Raw genomic sequence first — 22,647 nt, 5'->3', positions numbered from 1 at the left:
TGCACTGTGGGTAATTGTAACATGATTTGTCTGATATTTTCCCCCATTGATCCATGTTTGTTGAGTGTGTTTATGTTTATAGTAATACTTGTAGAGTACTTTAAAGTATTGTACGGTGCTTATTGTGTGCCAGACACCGTTCTACTCATTTCACATATATTATTTAATCCTCCAGCAGCATAAGTGTTGAAAGTCAGTTATGATGTCCGTTTTGCAGATGAGGAAACCAAGGCCTAGGGAGGTAAAGCACTTGCCCAAGGTCACCCTCTACTTAGGGAATGTGGAACTGGGTTTCTGGAGTCACTCTGTGCCCTTCAGTATTCTGATGCAGTACCCTTGGGATGCAGCTTAGTCCAGATTTGTGGCTTGAGATTTGTACCCTGGGTATTTGCCTCCCACTCCCATCCCTACCCTGTGCCATGACCTTGAGCTGATGTTGTCACTGGGGTTAAGGGAGTTTGAGTCCTGGTTCTGCCACTGCACTAGCAGCGAGACCCTGGGGAAGCGACTTTTCCTTGGTTTTTTCATGGCTATGTGGGTTTCTTACAGTAGTTACCATGTAAGGCTGTCGTGGGGAATGAGTAAGTTAACCCCCATTCCAGGAGAGCAGCATGCAGCTTGTACTGTGTGCTGGGCAGTCTGTGCTACGTGCTGGGTATGCATTTTGTGTTAGCCATCAGCACTGACCTGGGCACTTTGTGGCTCGGAATGTCTGCTCAGACGATGCACAGGGAGCCCCCAGAGTGAGCTGGAGTGGGCTGGGGATGCCCGTTCATTCTAAACCCATCCTCCCTTCTCTTTGGTTTCCTATTTCCTGCAGCCTCCCATCGGAAGGCCATCTGGGGGCTTGTTTAGAAACAAGATGAGCTGCTTGCTGTGTGGACCCACCTCTTCCTTCCTTAGCTTGTTCGGGTCTCCTGTACACTCCCACCCCTAGCCCAGGGTTGAGGCCTTGCAACCCTTCCTCCTCCAGTGACCTCACCCACGGCATCCTTGTTTAGGGTTTGGCGGGTTCCGTGAACCATTTGGAACCAAGAATGCTCAGTTGAGAGCTTCCTGCTAAGAAGGCCCCTGTCTCTTCCAGTTCCGGAAACCCTGACTGGTGGTTCTGGAACTGGTGACCCACAGGTGACCTTTAGGCTGGAAAGAGTCCATCTTTGGGCTCAGGGGTGTCTGGAGGTCAACAGAGCTAGTCCCCAGCCGTAACAACTCTGACTTAAGGACTTTTATTAATTCTACCTTACAGATGAGGAAACTGAGGCACTGGCAAGTCAGGTAACTTGCCCAGGTTCACAGGAAATACAGAGCCATCTTCTTGAGTCTATGTTCTTGACCCCCAAGCCACACTGCTTCCCAAAAGGTTATTCAGGCTCCTGGGTGCAGACCTGGGGCAAGAGTGGAGACTGGGAAGCTGGTAGTGAGTGAAGCCGCTTTACCCGAGATTCCTCTTGCTGTAGCCTCTCCTGGGTCAGGTAGCCGTTTCCCACTACCCTGCCAGCCCAGCGGTAGGCACATGTCAGGGAACCTGCCTTCTACCGTGACCTGCCTCCCACAGGCTCTGTCCTTGTCTTGCAGAAGGACAAATTCTGCGTGTACGAGGAGTATTGCAGCAATCATGAGAAAGCGCTGAGGCTGCTGGTGGAGCTGAACAAGATCCCCACCGTGCGCGCCTTCCTTTTGGTAAGTTGACCCGTCAGCCCTGGTGCTCCCTTGCACTCGGCCTCAGCCTCGGGCATCTGGGCACAAGGGGACTTCATGCTGCCCCATGGTGCCAAATCCCTTCCTTGGCTGGGGTGATCTCCTGCCTAAAGCAGGGATCGCCAAGCCTTTTCCATAAAGGGCCAGCTGGGGAGTATTTTTGGCTCTGCATACCATACAGTTCCTGTCACCACGACTCAGCCCATGCTGTTATAGCATGAAAACAGCCATAGAGAATGTGTAGAGGAGTGGGTGTGGCTGTGTGGCAATAAAACTTTATTTACAGAAACAAGCAGAGGGCTGTATTAGGGTTGACTTTGCCCATTCCTGGTCTAAAGTAAGGGTTCTAATAAAAATGGCAGCAAGAGTAGTAATGATTAATACTATTGTCATTATTATGATGATGATTATTAGGATTGCTAGTATTTTTAGGATTTTTTAATTATCAGTGAAAGAAAATCCAATTAAAACTGGCTTAAGCAGCCAGGTGCGGTGGTTCACGCCTGTAATCCCAGCACTTTGGGAGGCCGAGGTGGGTGGATCACTTGAGACCAGGAGTTCAAGACCAGCCTGGCCAACATGGTGAAACCCTGTCTCTGCTAAAAATACAAAAAAAATTAGCTGGACATGGTGGCATATGCCTCTAGTCCCAGCTGTTCAGGAGGCTGAAGCAGGAGAATTGCTTGAACCTGAGAGGCAGAGATTGCAGTGAGCTGAGATCGTACCACTGTAGTCCAGCCTGGGAGACAGAGCGAGATTTTGTCTCAAATAAACAAAAAACAAAACCTCAAAAACTGGCTGAAGCAAAACAACAAACAACAACACCACCACAAACTGAGGGATTCACTTTTCTGGGACTACAGACATGGCAGAGTCTGGGTGTTCAAATGATGTCATCAGGAATGTGTGTCGCTTGACTCTCCTTTTCTCTGCTGTGGCTTCATTCCAAGGCAGGCTCTCCCCAAGTGGTAACAGGGTGGTCCCCAGCAGCTCCGGGCTTATAACCTTTGATAGCTGAGCAGCTCCAGGATAGCTGAGATAACTTCCCTTTCCCTATAGTAACAGCATAAATCCTAGGTCTGATGCTCATTGGCTAAAAACCTCATCCCTGAACCAATTGCTGTAGACAAGAGTAATTGGTGGTGGTGTTCTGATTGGTCACTTCTGGAGATGGAGGATGGGGTCAGGTCTATCCATACAGTACAGCCTAAGGGTAGAGTGGATCCCTAAAGCAGTTGGTTTGCATTTGTGGGAATGCAGGTAAGTTGGGAATGGATGTTGGTCAGGAAAAACTGTAGACATCCATGATGGTGTTCCCTACACTTGTAGAGAGCCTCGCTTATGTATAAAACGGATTCTTATTTGTGACCTCCGTTGAGCCTTTCAAACCACTATCTGTTGTGTATGAGTCAAGATAAACATTTGTCTACTTTGTAGACATCTCAAAGGACAGTGGTTTAAACGAGGTGGACTCTTACTTCTCCCTCTTGTTAACAGTGTGGGTGCAGACTGTCTGGGCCTGGTATAGTGGCTCCAGTGTCAGGGGCTAAGGCCCTAGGGTATGGTGTTCATTGACCTGGTCTCAGATGACCTTTGACTACATCCCAATTCCAGGTGGTGGGGTGGAGGGAGGGCGGGAAGGAGAGCATACCCTTCTCATTTTCAGGGCGCCACAGGAAGCTGCACACATCTCCTCCCCTCACGTCCCATCGGCCAGCACTCAGCCACATGGCCACCCCTAGATCCAAGGAAGGCTTGGAAATATAGGCTTTATTCTGGGCAGCCATGTGCCCAGCTAGAAATGTGATTGCTGTGGATACATTAGGGGACACTGCATAGCCTTTGTCACAGGTGATTTTGATGACTTCACAATATTAAGTGACTTTCTAGGGGTCCATCCTAGAAAAGTGGTTGAGCTTATCCTGGGTTTCAGTCCCAGTCTTTCACCTCTGAATCCCCTCTCATTCGGTCACAGGCATCTCTTCCCCCATACCGTTTGTTCTCCCAACAGCACACAACGAATTCAGCACATAAAAGTAGAACAATTAGCTAACATAGCATACAGAGTGTGAACCACATTCCTACAGTGCTAAACTATAAAATAATATTCGTAATTGCACTTCTCCTTCACGCACAGTCTCCAACAAAGTGTTTCCAGAATTTCGATTCCAAATGTATGTTTCCTTCACAAGTGAGTTCATGTTGCTTGGCCCAGCTCCAGTGAACATCTGAGGAAGGGCAAATTGGCGGACTGATTTACTGATTTCCATCTTTCTCTCAAGTGAATTAAGCTTTCAGCACTGTTGCTTTTCATAGCCGGTATCTACATCTTCACATTTCTGTGTTTGCACTTATATTCATAAAATAGTCTGGGCAGAATGCAAAGATGAAGTCACATTACTGCAAACCCCACATGGACAGAAATGGCCATGTCTGCAGTGACCTGTCGGCTTGCAGGCAGCACTACCCTGCGACAGTCCCTGCTGCCCAGGCTCTGGGCTCCCTGGCTGAGGGTCCCACCCTCTGAGGGTATTCCCTCAGGTTCAGCTGGGTCCTGGGAAGCAGAAATATGTGGGAAGGGTGTGGGAAGGGAAGGGAAGGGCTGAATTTTCTTTCTCTTTCTTCCTTGCCCTTCCCTGCCCTCCCCTTCCCTTCCCTTCCTTCTTTCCTTTTTTTCCTTTCTTTCCCCCTCCCTCCCTCCCTCCCTCTCTCAAGCAGTCTTTCTGGTGGGTCACACTGCCCTGTTCCTAGCAGCAGCTGGGCTGGGCAGGGGAGGATGCGTGGGGTGCCAGCACATGTGCCATCTGTCTCCCTCCTTGCTGGCGTCTCCCAGCTTTTGGCCACCTGCAGAAGAGCTGTCTTGAGTCTGTTATGGGACATCAAGGCTTTGGGAACAGACAGAATCTGGTTTTCCATCCACGTTGTGCTGGGCACCAGCTGAGTGATGGAGACTGGTGGAGCAGTGGCTTTATTTTTCTCTGCCTCAGTTTTCTTGTGTGTAAAATGGGGATGATTTATTCATTTACTCATCCAACAACTTCTTACTAAGCACTTATCATGTGGTAGGGATCATTCTAAGGCCTAAAGATCCGACAGTGAACAGGGCAAGAAAAGTCCCTGTTCTCATAGAGTGGCTAGTCTAGTTGGGGGAACTTCAATGATAATGTGATGTTAAATTCCCTGGAGGATGTAAAATAAGGGTGACAGGATGTTTTGAGGGAGTTAGGGTGGTGGCTGCTGTTTTAGATTGGTCTTTGGGAAAACTGCATCTTACGTAACATGTAAGCAGAGATGTGGATGAAGTGAAGGAGAGAGAGAGGCAGGGGCTATGTAGCATTTCAGAGAGATAGACGACCTGCATGTGCGAAGGCCCTGAGGTAGGATTGTGTTTGAGGAATTGCAAGAAAGCCAAGGGAGACCAGAATGAAGGTCATAAGAGAAAAAGCAGGAGGAGATGAGGTCAGAGAGATTGAAAGAAGCCAGATGATGAAGGAGCATCTAGTCAGTGGAAAGAGTCTGACATTTTTGTTTTGTTTTGTTTTGTTTTTGTTTTTTGAGATAGGATCTTGCTGCATCACCCAGGCTGGAGTGCAATGGCACCATCATGGCCCACTGCAGCCTCCACATCCTAGACTCAAGCCATCCTCCCATCTTAGCCTCCTGAGAAGCTGGGACTATAGTGTGCACCACTATACCCAGCTAATTTTTAAAATTTTTTTTGTGGAGTTGGGGTCTTGCTATGTTACCCAGGCTGGTGTTGAACTCCTGGGCTAAAGTGATCCTCCTGCTTTGGCTTCCCCAAAGTGCTGGCAGTACACTCCCAGGTGTGAGTCACTCTGCCCAGTCCAAGTATGAGATTTTAAAAAAGCTTTTTAATTAAAGTGTAGCATCCATGCAGTAAGTGCACCCCCAGGGTGACGAATGCTTACATATGTCTATAGCATGGAACCACCAAGATCGAAGAACATTCCCATCACTCCAGAAGTTTCCCTCTTGCCCCTTTCCAGTCATGGCCCCCAGACCTCCAGAATCCCTCTGCTGGTTTCTCTTACCAAAGCTTAGTTTTGCCTATTCTAACATCGTCTGTGAACGGCATCATTCAGGATACGGTGTGTGTGGCTGCTTTTCTGCAGCATGATGTCTGTGGGATCACTCTGTGGGATCCCTTCATGTTGGAGCTCATGGCATTGCCTTAGAGAATGTTCCGTTTTATTCTCAGTGGGTTGGGAAGCCGTGGGAGGGTTTTGAGCAGAGGCATGACTGGAGCTAATTTGCATGGTGAAAGGCCCCCCTGTCAGTATCTGGGTAGAAGTGCAGGTCCAGGGAGGGGCTTGTTTGCATTTCCTAGGGGACCGGGACAATTGCCACAGATGGGGTTGCTTAAAACAACAAAATTGATTCTCTCTCAGTTTTGGAGGCCAGAAGTCTGAAATCAAGGTGTCGGTGGGTGCTCCCTCCTGGGGCTCCAGGGAAGGATCCTGTCTAGCGGCTGCCAGTGCTCCTTGGCTTGTGGCAGCATCGCTCCAGTCTCTGCCTCTGTCTTCACATGGCCGCCTTTTGTGTCTTTCTCCCCTCATAAGGACATGAGTCATTGGATTTAGGGTTCCCCTCTTATCCAGCATCACCTTATTTTAACTAATTACCATACATCTGTAAAGACCCAATTTCCAAATAAGGTTGCATTCTGAGGTTTTGTGGGGGCCTGGCATTTTGGGAAACACCATTCAACCAACTGCAGGGCTACTGCAATGTCTGGGCAGGAAGCAATGGTGTCTGAGAACAGTGTGGTCATGGTGGGAGAGGTGGTTGGATTCACATAGAGCTTGAAGGCCTGAGCTGACACAATTTGCCTGATCATTGACTTTGGATATAAATGAACGAAAGGAATCAAATATGACTTTAGAGTTTTGTGCCCGAGCAACTGGAAGAATGGAGTTGCATTTTCCCAAGAGGATGCAGGCTAAGGTAGGACAGGGAAATAAACATTCCCTTTTGGATGCACGAGGTTTAAGATACCTGCAGTACATCCAGGCGGGGCGTTGGGTGGGCAGCAGAGACTCTAGTCTGGATTTTAGGGGCTGGAGAGATAAACCTGAGTGTTTTCAATATAAGGAAAGATGGTGTTTAAAGCCAAGTCAGGCCAGGCACGGTGGCTCACACCTGTAATCCTAGCACTTTGGGAGGCTGAGGCAGGCAGATCACCTGAGGTCAGGAGTTCAAGACCAGCCTGGACAACATGGGGAAACCCTGTTTCTCCTAAAAATACAAAAATTCGCTGGGTGTGGTGGTGTGCACCTGTAATCCCAGCTACTCAGGAAACTGAGGCAGGAGAATTGTTTGAACCTAGGAGGCGGAGGTTGCAGTGAGCTGAGATTATACCACTGCACTCCAGCCTAGGTGACAGAATGAGGTTCTGTCCAGGAAAAGAAAGAAAAAATGCTGAGTCAGGGTGGGATCAGCCAGTGGGGCAGCATGGACAGAAAGGAGGACTCAGGACAGTCCAGGAACGTGCTGCCATTAGGAGGTTGGGAAGACCATGAGGTTGACGCTTTACCTGAATCACTTCTGTGAATTTTGGGCGTTTAAGGACTTCTCAGAAGTTCTTCCCATAACTGCCTGAAATGTAATGAGAAGAGTGAATGCTAGCTCTGTGTGTGTTTGCCTGTTTTTTTTTTTTTTTTTTTTTAAGAAAATAAAGTGAAACAACAATCTAGAGTGTTTGTGGGGAAGTGTCATTGGTGGCTGTGAAAATCCTGTGAAAACTCCTTGATCCTGGATCCTTCTCTCGCCAAGCCCTGGGGGCTTCTAGAAAGCACTTCCCCACCCCCAGGCACCCTGCACTCTGCCCAGAGCTGACATCACCAGGGCAGCTTGTGGCAAGTGCTGGCTCCTAGGACAAAGGCCTGAGTGTGAGCAGCGTGGGGCCCGGCATCTCCCAGCTGCTGCAGCCTCAATCCCCCATCTGTGCCAGGGGTAAACACGGGTGGGGGCCATTCAGCTCAGCGAGAGCTGGGACCTGGGGTCCCCAGAATTCTGCTTCTCCAGGCAGAGCCTATTGTGATCCCTAAGAGGCAGTGGAGGGAGCTCTGAGACTTGGGCCAGCTCTTTGTGCCATGGTTTCCCCGTGTGTGGTAGGGGACAGTGGTCCATGCTTATTTCCTTAGGCTTTTGGCATGAACTTTGTGTGTATGTGAAGCACGAGGCACAGTGCCTGGCACATGGTGGGCACACGGTATGGGTTCTTACGGTCTTATTTTCACTTGAATATAAGCAGGAAATTTGTTTCGTTGGGCAGCCCCCCCGTGCTTGGAACTGTGCACAGCACACAATGTGTGTTTGTTGAATGAATGAATAAATGACAGGATGGGGATCCCTTTTCCCAAGAGTCTGGATTCATTTCCAGTTTGCCAGGAGGAATGGCTGGATGTGCTGGTGGGTTGTTCCTTCATTAGTTGGTTAGTTCATTCACTTACACATCATGGGCACATAGTGAGCCCGAGGGACCCAGGACTGTGAGGGGCATGGCAGGGAAACACCGCAGAACTCATGGTTCCTGCCAAACAAAAACGGATTCTTCTGTTGGAGCAACAGTGCCTGTAATGTGATTGAGAGCCCTGTGGAACAAATGGCCACCTATGGAGGCTCCAGGAGGAAGAAATCTTGGGAGTTGAGGGCAGGTTGGGTGGCTGGGCTGGTCTTGGTGCATGGGTGGGCTTGGGGTAAGGGCACACGGGCATCGTGGTTTCAATCCCAGACTCTGTATCAACCCGCCTGGCTCTAGGTCCCAGTTCTGTGACTCACTTTTCTGGGGTCCTCTCACACGCCAGGGGTCTAAGCTGTGAGATGAGAATAATCATAGTTTTCAGTTCATAGGGTGGTTGGTGGTCAGGAGCCCTAGAGGCCTGCTGGAAACATGATTAGCTCTTGGTCAGTGTTCATGATGGATGATGGTAGTATTATTATTATTTTTATTATTATTGGGGAAGAGAACACATTCCAGACAAGAGACATGGAATGAGCCGAGAGAGGCAAGGGGGCTGCAGGGCAGAAGTATTGACAGGGACGGCACTGAATGGATTCATGCGGGCAGGAGCTTGTGGGTGAGTGTGGGAGTTAGGGTAACGGTATTCCATTCCTAAGAGAGCTGCACTTTTTAACTCTGCAAGCCAGAATAGAGGTATGCATATGATAGAATCACGTACACTCCTCCCAGGTAAAGAACTAGAACGTTTTCAGTAACAGTTGAAGATTCCCAGTTCACTTTCCAACCCGAAACTCTCCCTCCACAGAGGGAACCCCCACTGGAATTGGGTGCATTCCTTTAACACGCATGTCTTTATATTTAACCTCATACATGCTTTCCATAAACAGCACCTAGTTTTATGTTCCATGTCTTTAAAAGATTTCTTTTATTTATTTATTTATTTATTTATTTATTTGTTTGTTTGTTTGTTTATTTATTTATTGAGACGGAGTCTCGCTCTGTGGCCCAGGCTGGAGTGCAGTGGCCGGATCTCAGCTCACTGCAACCTCCGCCTCCCGGGTTCACGCCATTCTCCTGCCTCAGCCTCCTGAGTAGCTGGGACTACAAGCGCCCGCCACCTCGCCCGGCTATTTTTTTTTTTTTTTGTATTTTTCAGTAGAGACGGGGTTTCACCATGTTAGCCAGGATGGTCTCGATCTCCTGACCTCGTGATCCACCCATTTCGGCCTCCCAAAGTGCTGGGATTACAGGCTTGAGCCACCGCGCCTGGCAAAAGATTTCTATAAATGGTTTCATACTGTACATATCCTTCTTTGTTTTGCACAAGAGTATATTTTTGGGGTTCGCCCGTGTTGCTACTTGTGGCCCTGGTTATCTCATTTTCACTGCTGTATAGCTAGCTACCGTCGGATAAATCTGAGCAAACAGACTGAAACAAAAATACAGATGTTTCCATTCTCAGGTGATGGATATTTAGGTTGCGTCCCATTTTTTACTGTTGTAAACAAGGCCTTTTGAGTCTCCTGATGTGTATATGTGAAAGCTTCTCTAGAAAAGGAATGGGTGAATTTTTCTGCAAAAGGCCAGATAGTCAACGTTTTAGGTTTCGCCGCTATACAGCCTTTTTTTCAACAACTCAGCTCTGCCTTTGTAGCTTGTAGGGGGCCACAGACAATGTGATGGATGTGGCTGTGTTTCTAATAAAACTTTACCAAAATGGGGAGTAGGCAAGATTTGGCCCACTAGGCTTTGTGTTGCTTGTAGATGATACACATTTTCACTTATCCTAGGGAGTGCTAAATCGCTTCCCAAGTGATTGTAGCCATGCTCTGAGAGCGTTTCCCATGGTTGAGGGTGGCCATGTCCCTGTGCTCTCCTTGGTGGGTTTCATGAAGGTCTCCTGTCCCTTTGCAGAGCTGCATGCTTCTAGGAGGCCGGAAGACTACGGACATCCCTTTGGAAGGCTACCTGTTGTCTCCCATCCAGAGGATCTGCAAGTACCCGCTCCTCCTTAAGGTGAGACTTTCCCATATTTGAAGTGACAGAAAACGCGTTGACTTCAGCATAACATAAAATTTGTTAGTTCAAGTATCTGAGAAGTCTAGCAGCAGTATCAGCTTTGGGCTGGGCTGGATTTAAACCAGGACCCTGCCTCTTTCTCTCTTGTTCACTCAGCTTTCCACCGTTCAGGCTTATTTTCATTGTGGCAGCGGGTAGGTGGCTATGGTTCTCCTGGCCTCACATCCTCTCAAGTTTAAGGTCAGTGGGAAAGAGTGAACCTCTCTACTAAGAGCTGAGGAAAGTCCTGAGATTCGTTCTGTCTTTGGCCATCTGCGGCCAGGGGAAGGTCATATGCCAAATGGTTTGGGCCCGAGTCATGTGCTTTGACCTGGACCAATCACATGAAACCTTTGCACGTACCATTTATCATCCTTCAGTCAGCTTAGACCCATGCTTTATCCCTGAACCAATCACCTGTGCTTTACCCTGAACCAGTCACTATTGCTGTGCTCTGATTAGCTGAGACATGATCCCACACTCCACTCTGATCCAATGACAGTGAGCAGGGCAATGTTGTATTCTGATTGGCTGAAACCTGGATCAGGTGCTGCACTCTTGAACCAATCATTCTGAGCAAGAGAATTCTAATTGGCTCAGACATGGGTCATGTGCTCCAACCTTGAACCAATTACTGGGTCCCACAGGCCATGAGTGAGGACAGATGAACCCCACCTGCCCAACCTCTGAGCTGTTTGTGGAAGGCAGTGTGAGGGCAGGCGTAGGCATTGACTGGGCAAATGCAGCCATCCATACACTTGCTGTTTCCTTCCCTGCCACCAGCCCTGGCTTCATCTTGGCTCGGCAAAGCAGGGAAGGTTTGCTGCTTGTGTGGGAATGGAGAAGTCTTGATTCTAGGCTTCATGCTGGCTGCTGGACAGATCCTGAGCCCGGAGAATGGCTCTTCCACCTTCCTCTGTTCTCAGCCTGGAGTTTCAGCCCTTGGAAATGGCTGAACAAAATGGCTGTTGGCTGGAGCCTGTCCTGGCTCTGTCCTGAAGGCAGCTGTGTCCCGGGTTCCCCGGGGGATTAATTTGGCTGGTGGGGCCTCATTCACACACCTGCTCACAGGGGCCTGTGTATTTTTGCTCCATGAACTGGAAGCAAAAGGGGAGGGGAAGAGTATCAGGGCATTCTTCATCTTGGTTTTCTGCTGGAGAAAGTGGGTGATGCTGGAGCCTCTGAGCTGGTCCAGACCCTGGGGTCATCAGCTCTGCCCACGAACACACACCTTTGCTGTGCATAGCCACGGGGATGGGCCAGACGCAGCTCTCCCATGCCTCCTTTGGTCTGCTCCTGCTGTTGATCTCTCCAGCAAACTCGAAAGGAACTTCAGCACTTGTTCTTGCTGTGGCTTTGATCCCTAAATAGGTCTTGGAAATGCTGTAGCTCAGGTCTTCACCTGGGTGTGGAAGAAGCTTCGGGTGAAACCTGTAAACTGGTAGCCTGTGGACCAAATCGGGCCTGCAGATGTGCTTCGTGTGATCTGTGTGGTGTGTCTTTCAAACTCGGATTAGCTGCCAGCATTAAGAGACAGTGTACTGTAGTGGTTAGAGACAGGGTTGACAAAACTGTGGCCTATGGGCCAAATACAGCCCATGGCCTGTTTTTTGTACAGCCTGTGAGCTAAGAATGGTGTTTACTCTTTTTTAAAAAGGGTTGTTCAAACAAACAAGCAAAACCCCAGAAGAATATGTAGCAGAGAGTGGATGTGGCCAGCAGAGCCTACAATATTTACCATCTGGCCCTTTACAGCAAAAATGTGCTGACCCCTGGGTGAGAGCCAGGCGTTGTAGCCATAAGCAGTTTGGGTTTGGATTTCTCTGTCATTTACGAGTGTGTGACCTTGGGCAAGTCACTATCCTTCCCTGTTCCTCAGTTTCTCACTGAAACATAGGGTTTGTGTTAATGGTACTTACGGGGTTGTTATGACAAGTAAGCATGGACTTAGTTCTAACAGCAACTCAGCAAGGTAGGCACTGTGATTAGCCCCCTTTTGGAGATGGGATAACTGAGGCACAGAGGAAGGAAGTGGCCTGTCCAAGGCCACATAGTAGGTAAGCAGTAGAATCATGATTAGAACCCGGGCGTTCTGATTCCAGAGGGCCACCCCTACCCATATGGCTCTACTGCCTGTTGAGAGCATTTTGGGAAGTTAAACTGCCAAAGTGCCGGAGTATCAGCGATGCTGCCCTCTCAGTTCCCTAAATGGGGTCTAAGCTCGGTGGCCCTGTGTTTTGAGACTGGTCTCCTTCTTCTCTGGGTTTCAAAACCTTGAACATCTGACCCATGAGAAGAACCAGCAGCCATAGCCCAGAGCCTGAACTGAGGTTTGGTTTCTGGATCTTGCGAAAGTCTGGGTTCCAGCAGGCACTTGGAGCTGCAGCTTCCGTGACATATTTTAACACACGGTGTGGCTGGACCTGTGTGTACTGTGGACTCTAAGCTCAATGTGAAGCCCGGGCATTTCTGAGGCCTGTTCCCATCTCCCCAGGCACCAGAGTTTGGTCTGGTGGGATTCCTGGGCTCTGGATTCCCGGGAGAACAGAGAGAGAGCAGGGGCAGAACCGCCCGGCGACCCGTGGAGGAAATGGCCCGCAGGAAATGGCGATGGGGTGGCCGCGGTTCACTGTCCTGGCCAGATGGCAGTTTACACTGCCCACTTGCGCTCCGTGGGGGCATGCCTTGTTTCCTTGGTCTCTAGCTGTGTTTATCAAGTAGGAGATTGCAGGGTGGGGGGTGCTGTTTAGGAGAGAACAAGCAAGGCCTTAGACTCCCGTTGGGGCCATGCCTTGCTCCCTGCCTGACAGAACTGCTCAGTGTGCCCGGCCTTTGGCACCAGAGCGGGAATATTTGCATCAGCAAACACCCGGGGCTGAGGGGAGCGCTGTCCCCCGGCCTCCGGAGTTCCTCCTTTCTGTCACATTTTCCAGTGGATTTTCAAAGATGATCCCATGAACTTGAAGCAGCTGAGCTCAACCCCCCAGCCCACCCCCTCTGGCTTCTCCAGATTCCGACGGCCTTGCAGGGGTCCCCGCGGCCCTCTGAGCCCCCTTGTTTGAGCTGAACTCCCACTTGGGGTGGGCACACAAGGTTGAGGAGCTTGGGTAGGAAGAGGGAAGAGGCGAGAATAAAAGCCTTTTTGGGAACAGCCCCCAAAAGCTGAACTTGAACATTGCCTAAGAATAGCCAGAACATTCTATCTCGACTCTTCAGCCCAGGCGCGGGATAGACAGTTGGCATTTCAGGCTTTGTTGACTTTTCCATTCACGTTGCCAGGGAAATGATTCAGGTTTGGGGTGATGCCCCTGGTGCACAGCTGGCAGGTGCCTGGTGGGGGGCCCGACCGTCACTGATCCTCTTAGTTATTTTCTGGTGATGCACACATCTGTGTTGCTGCTCGCTCTTCACGGCTGTCAACAAGACAGACCCGGGCCCTGCCCCTTGGAGCTTCCAGCCTTGGGCTGGGCCCTGCAGGGACTTGGAGTGTGTGGCAGGGGCAGGGGCCATCCTGGGGCTGACTGCAGGGGACACATCCTGTCTCAGGGGGCAGCTGCCACCTTTGCCCCTAGCTCTCTGGCCACTTGATCTTGGTCTCCTCTACAGCTTCCTCATCTCTGGGGCCTCTGAGGAGAGATGGGCCCCAGGCTTAGTCCTTAGGCCGTTTACCCATCTAGACTTGCTCCTGTGGTGGCCTTATCCACTCTGTGGCCTTTTTAAAAAAAAGTATACTCAAGGGTTGTGCAACTATTACCACAATAATTTTAGAACATTTCCATCACCCCCAAAAGAAACCCCAGACCTATAAACGCTCACTGCTCATCCGTCCCCCCTCCGGCCCCTGCTGACCACTCGTCTACTTTCTGCCTCTGTCAGTTCTTCGCCTATTCTGGATATTTCCTCCAAGTGGAATCACACAGTGCTGCTCTTTCGTGCCTGGCTGGCTTCACTTAGACTCATGTCCTCAAGGCTCAGCCACATTGGAGCGTGTCGGTGCCTCCTTCCTTTTTGTGGCTGAATCATCTTCCGTTGTGTGGCTGGACCACGTTATGTTTATCCACTCATTAGCTGATGGACATTTGGGTCGTTTCCACTTTCTGGCTATTGTGAGTCATGCTGCTCTGAAGGTTCATGTACAGGATTTGTGTGGACATTCCCATGGCCTTAAAGTCCATCTGCATGTGGATGACTTCAGCCTGGACCTCTCCCCTAGACCCTGGACTTGTCTTCCCGCCCGTTGAGTTTCTGCATTTGAGTGTCTGGCAGGCATCTCTTGTCCAGCATACTCATGCCTTTTCCCAGACCACCTCCCCACCAACCCCTCCATCCCCAGCTCAGCAGACAGTCCCTCTGTCCTTCTGGTTGCTCAGGCCAAACCTTGGGATTACGTTTGGTGTCCCTCTTTCCCCGCCCCTATGTCTCGCCATGAGGAGGTCCTGTCGGCTCTGCTCTCAGACTCTGTCCAGAGTCCAGCGGCTTCCGAATGCCTTCAGTCCCTGCGTGCTGGGCCACTGCCACAGCCCCAGCCCCAGCCCCAGCCCCAGCCGGCCTCCCTGCCTCTTCTTGTCCTCTGCAGGCTACTCCCAGCTCAGCAGCTAAACCAAAGTCAGTTCATGTCACTCCTCCCGAGATGATCCTCCCAGGGCTCTCTGCTCACTCCAAATAAGTTCCAAGTTCTTTGCCATTGCCGTCTGCAAGGTCCTACACGATCTCACCCATGATCCTCTCTGATCGTCTCTGCTCAGCCAGGCTTGCTTCCTGAAGCTCGGTGAACACAACAAGCAGGTTTCTGCCTAAGGGCCTTTGCACTTGCCCTTTCTTCTGCCGGGACATTTTACCCCATGTCTCCTGAGACTCATTCCTCATCTTTGTCAGGCTTCTGCTGCTCCAGTGCCTCCCACCTGAGCCCTTTCCTGGCCACCTCTGTGATAGAGGAGCTGCCTCTGCCATTCTCTGTCCCCTTCACCTTGCTTTTATCTTTCTTCATAGCTGGCTCACATTCTGTCCTGGGACGCTTGGTGTCCTGGTTGATTTTGTGACGTCAGCTCCTCAAAGGTAGGGATTTGGGCCTGTATCCCCAGTGCCTGGAATGGTGCCTGCACTGGGTAGATACCCCTGGTCACTTAGTGAATGTGTGGAAAGGCCACCCCTGTCTTCTTGCCAACTGTTTCTGAATCCAGAAATTGGGACTTTTATGGTGAAAGTTACTTATGTCCAAGTATCAGCTTGATTCAGAACTTGTTAAACATTGTGGGCCCCTGGGACTTGGGCACATCCTGGGCACATCCTGGGACCTGTCTGTTCAGAACAGCTGCTCTAGTGGGGTTGCGTCCAGGGATGTTTTCTACAGAGTAGCTGCTTGGGGTACAGCCTTGGGTCTGGTGCACAGCCGCTGGTGTCTCCTGCACCTCCCATGTCTGTCTGTGGGTGATGCAGCTGTCACCCAAGTGCAGCGCAAGGACCTTGTCATTCGGCTGCTACCTCTCTCTACTTGGCTGGGAGGAAAGTGGCCAATACTGAGGTCAGCAGTCCTGGGATGGACTGAGTGAGGTCCATTGCCAGGGAGGTGTTGACCTCAATTCTCAGTGAAGGGGGACAGCTGGGAGTGACATGTTTCCCAGAGCGTGGACGTGTGCTACTCATCGCTTTCCAGAAAATTTTAGGTGACACCAGAGCAAACTTTATGTGGGATGGGTAGAGGGGGGCGGGGAGAAGCCAACATTAAAAAATAGTGACTCACACAGTAGAATACTACTCTCTTAGCAAATGCCTTTCCATCTTCCTAGTGTCCTCCAAGAGAGAGCCACAGTTGGTGCTGCAGTGTTTAGGGTTTTTGAAGCCATTCATTCATTCACCACCTATTTATTGAGCAACTATTATGTGTCAGGCACTGCTTGAGGTGCTAGGGGTACAAAGTGAACAAAACCAACTTGAACCCCTGTCCCCTTGGAACGGACATTCTTCTTAGGGGAGATGGTGGCAAATGAGTAAGAAATGTGTATGCTTGTTTAGATGGAATATTTGGATGCTGTGGGAAAAATAAATATCAGGTTCAGAAGATCAGTAAGGACCAGGAGTCACTCAGGGGGTTGCAGGTTTAGATAATGTGGTCGGGGAAGGCTGGACTGAGAAGGAAACATTTGAGCAAAGACCTGAAAGAGGTGAGGAAGGAAGTCAAGCAGGTACCTCAGGGAAAATTGTTCCAGAGGGAACAGCCAGTTCAAAGGCCCTGGGGCAGGACTGTTCCTGGTGTGTCTGGGGAACAGTGAGGAGGCCAGGGTGACTGGAGAGGAGAGGATAGGGAGACAGCAAGGGAGGAAGGTTAGAGAGGTAATGGAGCCAGGTCAGGGCCTTTGTGAGGTCTTTATTTTCCATCTGGGTAAGGTGGGAGCCATGGGAAGGTTCTGAGCAGGGAGGAACAGGATCTGCCTTAGTTCTAACAGGGTCCCATTGGCTGGGTGTGGAGGATGGACCGTGGGGTGGTCAGGGTGGAGTCAGGGAGACCAGGAAGTACTTGGCTTCAGTGGTTCGGGTAGGAGATGTCTGGACCTGGTGGTGGCAGTGGAGGTGGGTGCATTTCATGAGAGTTGCCTTTTCACATCCTTTGCCAGTTTGCTATTGGACAGTTGTCCTTTTGATTTCCCAGAGTCCTTCTATTATTCTGGATACTTTGGGTTATCTCTTTGGAGTTTTTGTCTGACTGATGTTACACAGCGAGTTCCTCATCTGCTGGGGATTGGGCATTGTCACTGTCTTGCTGAGAAGGTACAGGAAGTCAGAGATCTCTTCACTGCAGCCCCCTCTACCCTGACCCCATCCTTCCCCAACCACAGTGCCCACCCCTTCATCCTGTCTCTTGGGCCAAGCACCAACACCTCGCCCACAGCTGCTCCAGAGACTCAACCTGTGTCAGCCTGTGCTCAGGCTCTTTCCTGTGTGGTGAGCACTAACCTCGGGACACCCCTTGTTGGGGAGTTGGTAGTGGGGAGGTCCTGCCATCACCTCTTCCTTTCAAAGCCATGCTCAGATGCCCCATCTTCGAAGGAGCCTTCCCAGATCACCTTTTGTGGGGTCCAGCCTGGATTCTACTTTCTCCTACACTGTGTGTGGTTAAGAGTGAATACAGAAATCCAAGTCTACCTCTTCTTAACTGTGTGACCAAGGGCAAGTTGCTGAACCTCTCTGTGTCTCTATTTTCCCATCTGTAAAATGGGCATGGTAGTTACCTCCCAGGCTTGCTGTGAAGATCAGATGAGACTATGCATGAGAAAACTCATGAAAGCATTTTGCATATTACTGAGTAAATGGTCATGCTTGTTAAATGTTGGTGACTCAAATATTGTAATGGTTTTTATGCTTTTCAATCCTAGTTCCTGACCTTATTAGCATTGCCTCTTTGAAATCTGACTTAAACTCTGTATGCCTCAGTTTTCTCCTGTGAAGTACTGCCTTAGTTACTGGTTATTATAAAGATGAAATGAAAAATGTCTGTAAAATGCTGACATGTGCTTAATATTAGCTACTTTTATTGTTTCAGCATCTTTTTTTCCAATATTAATATAGCTACGTTAAGTTTCTTTTGATTAGTGTTTTCCTGAAATATCTTGTTTCTCCTTTTGTGGTTGACCTATCTGAATCCTTAGGCTTCAGGTGCTTTTTTTGTTAACTCCATAGAGTTCAATTTAAAATCTGATCTAATAATATCTTCTGACAGGAGCATTTAGTCCACTTATATTTATTGTGTTTATTAATATATTTGAACTTGGTTCTGCTGTCCTTCTTTTTGATTTCTATGTATCCTCTTTTTTTGATGCTTTTCCCTCTTTCCATGTTTTATTTTGGATTGTTTTAGTTTTTTGGGGCTTAGTTGCTATTTTTGCTTTATTTCTTTTATTTTTATTTATTTTTGCTTCCACTAAGTTGGAATTTATAGCTATCATCACCACTACCACCACCACCATTTCACCATCAATCACCACCATCTCTTACCATTTTACCCTTTTCTCTAGAGAAATGCCTGTATAGAGCCTGGAAGTGAGAACAAGAGGTATAGAACTTTATGGTGAGCCATGCTAGGGCCTCTTTGAAAGGTTGGATATAGAGTTCCTGAATGTCAGAGCCTGGAGGGTCAGTAGAGACCTACCAACCTAGGCTCACAAACACAGATACCTGCAGGGCAGGTGCAGGAAGCGAGTGAGTAGCTTGGTTGTAACTTAGCGAGGTGGGTGGGAACTGTGGCAGACTAGAGGGCACTCGTCCCTTCTAAGGAGCAGCCACCGCTCAGCCCAGCCAACTGTTACGGTATGGTGGAAACGCAAGCCCAGGGTGGCCAGAGCTTCTGCTTTGTTGACAGAGGCTGGCGATAACATTTAGCTTAGTTTCATCACTACCTTGCATAGCCAGGAGGCATAGACACAGAAAGGGGAGGCAACTTGTCCAAGATCACACAGCACATCCTCATCAAAGCCAGAACAGGAACTTCCTGATAGAAGCCCTCTTCCCACTCTACCCACCTTTCCTCTGAGTAGAAGAAAGGAGTTTTTAAAACCCACAAGCATTATTTCCTTTCTCCTGCTAATTCCTAATTGGTGGGACTACAGTTTTCCTAGACATGCAGCAGAGGCTGAAATTGTTAAAATTGGAAATACATTTACATGAAATCTGCATATGATCTGCATGCATGGAGGGTGTTTGTGGTTTTTTTTTGCAATGCTGGGCAGCTCTTCACTTCTGGGTTCTCTTGGACTTTTTTGGACAGATGTTTTTCGCTTCTTGTTTTCTTTTCCCTTTTTTTTTTTTAAGTGGTGGTGGGTATCCTTAGCACCTCTTCATTTGCATTCTGCTGTCACCCTAGGTATGGCCGCAGGGGACTTCAGCACTGTGGGTACAGGAGCAAGCCAGGCTTCCTGAGCTTAGATGTTAGAGCCTTGGGCAGGCCTGTGTGACTGGAGGCAAGTCACTGAGTGCAGGATCAGCCCCTTCCTGGAGCTGGCTGAGGTGTCCCCAGAAAGTGGGTGGTGTTCTCCTTGACCCAGACCCCGTTGGTGACACCACCTCCCTGCCTCCATGAGATGCCTTTTTCTGTTTGTGGAGAGGACAGTATGGCTTTCCAACCCCCACCAACCCCAACTCACAGGGAATAGTGCGTATTGTCACATCTTCCAGTGACAGTCGCGGCTTTGTTTTCACACTGTGGGTTTATGGACTCATTTTCTGACAATTTGGCTTGCCAGTGACTGAAAATCTACTTTATTGTTTTTATGAACTTATTAATTAAAGTTGCGTTTTAAAAAAGAGCAGGAAACAGAAAAGACTGAGGGTAGGTCTGACTTCAGGCACAGCTGCATCCAGGGCTCAGGCGATACTGTCCTGGCTCCATTTCTCCATATCCTGCTGTGTTTCCCTCAGTGCCAGCCTTGTGCTCAGGAGGCTGCTTTCTCATAGTGGCATCGTTGGTCACCAGCAGCCTCAGGCCTGTGTGTGACCAGCGTGCCCACCCAGGAAGAGGAGAGCATGCCTTTCCCAGCATTTGCATAGGAAGTCCCAGCCTGAGGCCCACTAGCTCAGCATGGATCCCACACCCTCGTTTTGTGGCTGGGAGAATGGAAGGTCAGGCTTTAGTCACAGATCCGCACTGGGAGCTGGCTGGGGTGGCCTCTCCTGGACTCCATGGCCCGAGAGAGGAGCAGGTGGAAGCAGTAGGCCTTTGCAGCTTGTCCTCCTCTCTCCTTGCCACCTTCTCTTCCTCTGAGCCCTTTGTTCTTCTCCCAGTCCTCTCCTGGGCCTTGGGGTGAGGCTGAGTGATCTGGGTCTTGGGCGAGGCTGAGTGAGCCAGTAGGAGCTGGCCTTAGCCACGCTTGTTTGTTGCCCTGGAATTTGAGGCCCTGCGCCTCAGGCTGCCTCTTATGGCCATCCTGGGGGCTGAGTACACAGTTTTGGGGACATGAAGGGGCTGCTCAGAGCGGACACCTTTGGGCATCCTTTGAGTAAATGTGATTGCAGGGGTGAGAGGGAGGTGAGGCACCTCGCGGAAGCCCAGGCTTCTCTGTGCCGACATCCTCTCTTCTAGGAAGCCTTTGCCTGGGGCCTCACTCGCGAAACCACATAGGGCTCGAGGGGCGGATGCTGGGGAAGGCCACTCAGCCTGGCTCCTGGAGGGGTTAGTGCTGCTGGTTCACAGGGTAGCCCTGGCACACCCCGCTCTTCCCCACTCTCAGTTTTTCTGAAGGATCCCCAGGACCTGCCCTGCTCAGACATTTTGTATTCTAAGAGTCTGATTTGGGGGTGTTCATTTCCAGCTATTACTATTTCTAGAGGGGCCTGTAGATGTGGTTGGCATCTGCCAAGTCCCACTTTCGGTCTCTGTGGCCTTGGGCAAGAGGCTTTCAACCTCTCTGTGCCTCAGTTTCCTCATATATAGAGTTGGATGATAATAGTACCTACCTCATTGGGATGATTCGAGGATGAAATGACTTAATACACTTAAATTTCGAGCAGTGCTTGGTGCACAGTAAGTACTCGGTAGATGCTGGCTGTTAGGACCATTACCATGACTTCTGGTTTCACTATTACTCCTTCTATACAGAAATCATAAGAAATAGTCACTATTACCACAGACATAACGATGATGACGATGATAAATATTGTGTTCTTACTGGGTACCAAGATTTTTACATTCATCACTCCATTGGATCTTTACATTAGCCTTAGGGGGTGAGTCTTAGCCTCTTTCACAGATGTACACACTTGGCTTTAGAGAGGTGAGGTCACTTGTGCAAGGCCACCCAGCTGAGATGTGGTGGAGGCGAAGTGGAGACCACGCCTCCCTTTTCCCAGCACCGATTCTCTTGACCACAGGGCTTTCCAATTTCATGATCTGATACTGGGTTTGAGCTAGAATAAAGCATTAGTGGGCCTGAATCTATCATTGATACCTCTATTGATGGGGAACTTACTACCTTACAAGGTAGCCCCCTCTCTTGTCAGAAAGCTCCAAGTGGTGTAAGAATGGATTAATCCAAACAGTGGTCTCTTGCACGGGTCCCGTAGGACTCCTTGAGGTCTTACAGATCCACTGGCCCTCTTCATCCTGTAGTTCTCCCAAGACGCTTAGCGAGCAAGCAAGCATCTCTTGGGTTCCTTCCAGAAATACTCTTCTCTGGGCCAAGTCCTGGAAGTTCACGTATCTGTTCCACTTTGGATATGGATTCCAGGGTTTTCAGTACCATAGTATGTCTCTATTGAACGTGACTCTATTCTAATTTATTAGGACAGTCTGTTCAGCTCTGAATTGGGCAGGAGCCTCCTCACCTCCCTCCTTTCACATGTTACACCTTTGTTAGTATCGCTCAAGCTCTCATTAGCTTTGAAGATACCCACATTTTATGCCTGTTTGAGACTAACTGGGACACCTTCGAGATTCCATATCTGTGCACTCTCTCTGAGACTGTGAAACAGTAGCAACGTTTTCAAATAAGAGATGGAAAAACTAGCCCACACCGACTTACACAACATATATATGTAAAATACAAATAGGCTCACATAACTGAAAAGCCATGGATAGATGGCTTCAGGTATGGCTGGATCATGGTGTCACAAGGGAATTGCCCAACTGCTTTCCTAAGCTGCTGCACCATTTTATATTTTTACCAGCAATGTAGGAGGGCTCTGTTTTTTTCATATCCCCACCGACAGTTGTTATTCATGTTTTGGATTATAGCTGTTCCAGTAGATGTGAAGTGGTATCTCAGTTTGGTTTGTTTTTGCATTTTCCCAAATGATGTTGAACATCTTTTCGTCTGCTTACTGGACATTTGTATATCTTCTTTGGAGAAATGTCTGTTCAAGTCCTATGCCTGTTTTTTACTTGTATTATTCATCTTTTTGTTGTTAAGTTGTAAGGATTCTTTGTATATTCTGGGTACAAGTTCCTTATCAGATGTGTAATTGATACTATTTTCCTGCATTGTGCAGATTGTCTTTTCCCTTCCTTTTTAATTTTATTTATTTTTTGGCTTTCACATTGGGATAGTATCATTTGAAGCACAAAAGTTTTAAATTGTGATGAAATTCACTTTATATTTTTTTAAGTTGTTTGTGCATTTGGTCACATATAAGAGCACTTTGCCTAACCTATGGTCACAAGGAGTTTACCCCTATGTTTTCCCTGACAATTTTATAGTTTCAGCTCTTACATTTAGGTCTGTGATCCATTTTTAGTCCATTTTTGTGTGTGGCGTAAGGAAGGGGCCAGCCTAATTTTGTTGCACATGGATATTCAGTTGCATCATTTGTTGAAAAGACAGTTCTTTCGTCCATTTAATTGCCTTGGCGTCCTTGTGGAAAATTAACTGATCATAAATACAAGGATTTATTTCTGGACTCTTAATTTTTTTTGATATGCATTG

At 48.8% G+C, this 22,647-nt stretch overlaps 1 protein-coding gene across 2 annotated transcripts in view; it reads left to right on the top strand.

Moving 5' to 3' along the window:
- PREX1 (phosphatidylinositol-3,4,5-trisphosphate dependent Rac exchange factor 1) overlaps positions 1–22,647 on the top strand; it is a 204,436-nt gene that overhangs the window by 92,121 nt on the left and 89,668 nt on the right. For both annotated transcript variants that reach the window (XM_023197325.3, XM_023197326.2), the window contains exons 4-5: positions 1,576–1,680; positions 10,097–10,198. In XM_023197325.3, coding sequence (XP_023053093.1) covers positions 1,576–1,680; positions 10,097–10,198 — 207 coding nt within the window. The remainder of the gene's footprint in view (positions 1–1,575; positions 1,681–10,096; positions 10,199–22,647) is intronic.

Source organism: Piliocolobus tephrosceles, chromosome 20, assembly GCF_002776525.5.
Source record: "Piliocolobus tephrosceles isolate RC106 chromosome 20, ASM277652v3, whole genome shotgun sequence".
Classification (NCBI taxonomy): domain Eukaryota; kingdom Metazoa; phylum Chordata; class Mammalia; order Primates; family Cercopithecidae; genus Piliocolobus; species Piliocolobus tephrosceles.
The sequence above is the reverse complement of the archived record's forward strand: the minus strand, read 5'-3'. Positions and strand labels throughout refer to the sequence as shown.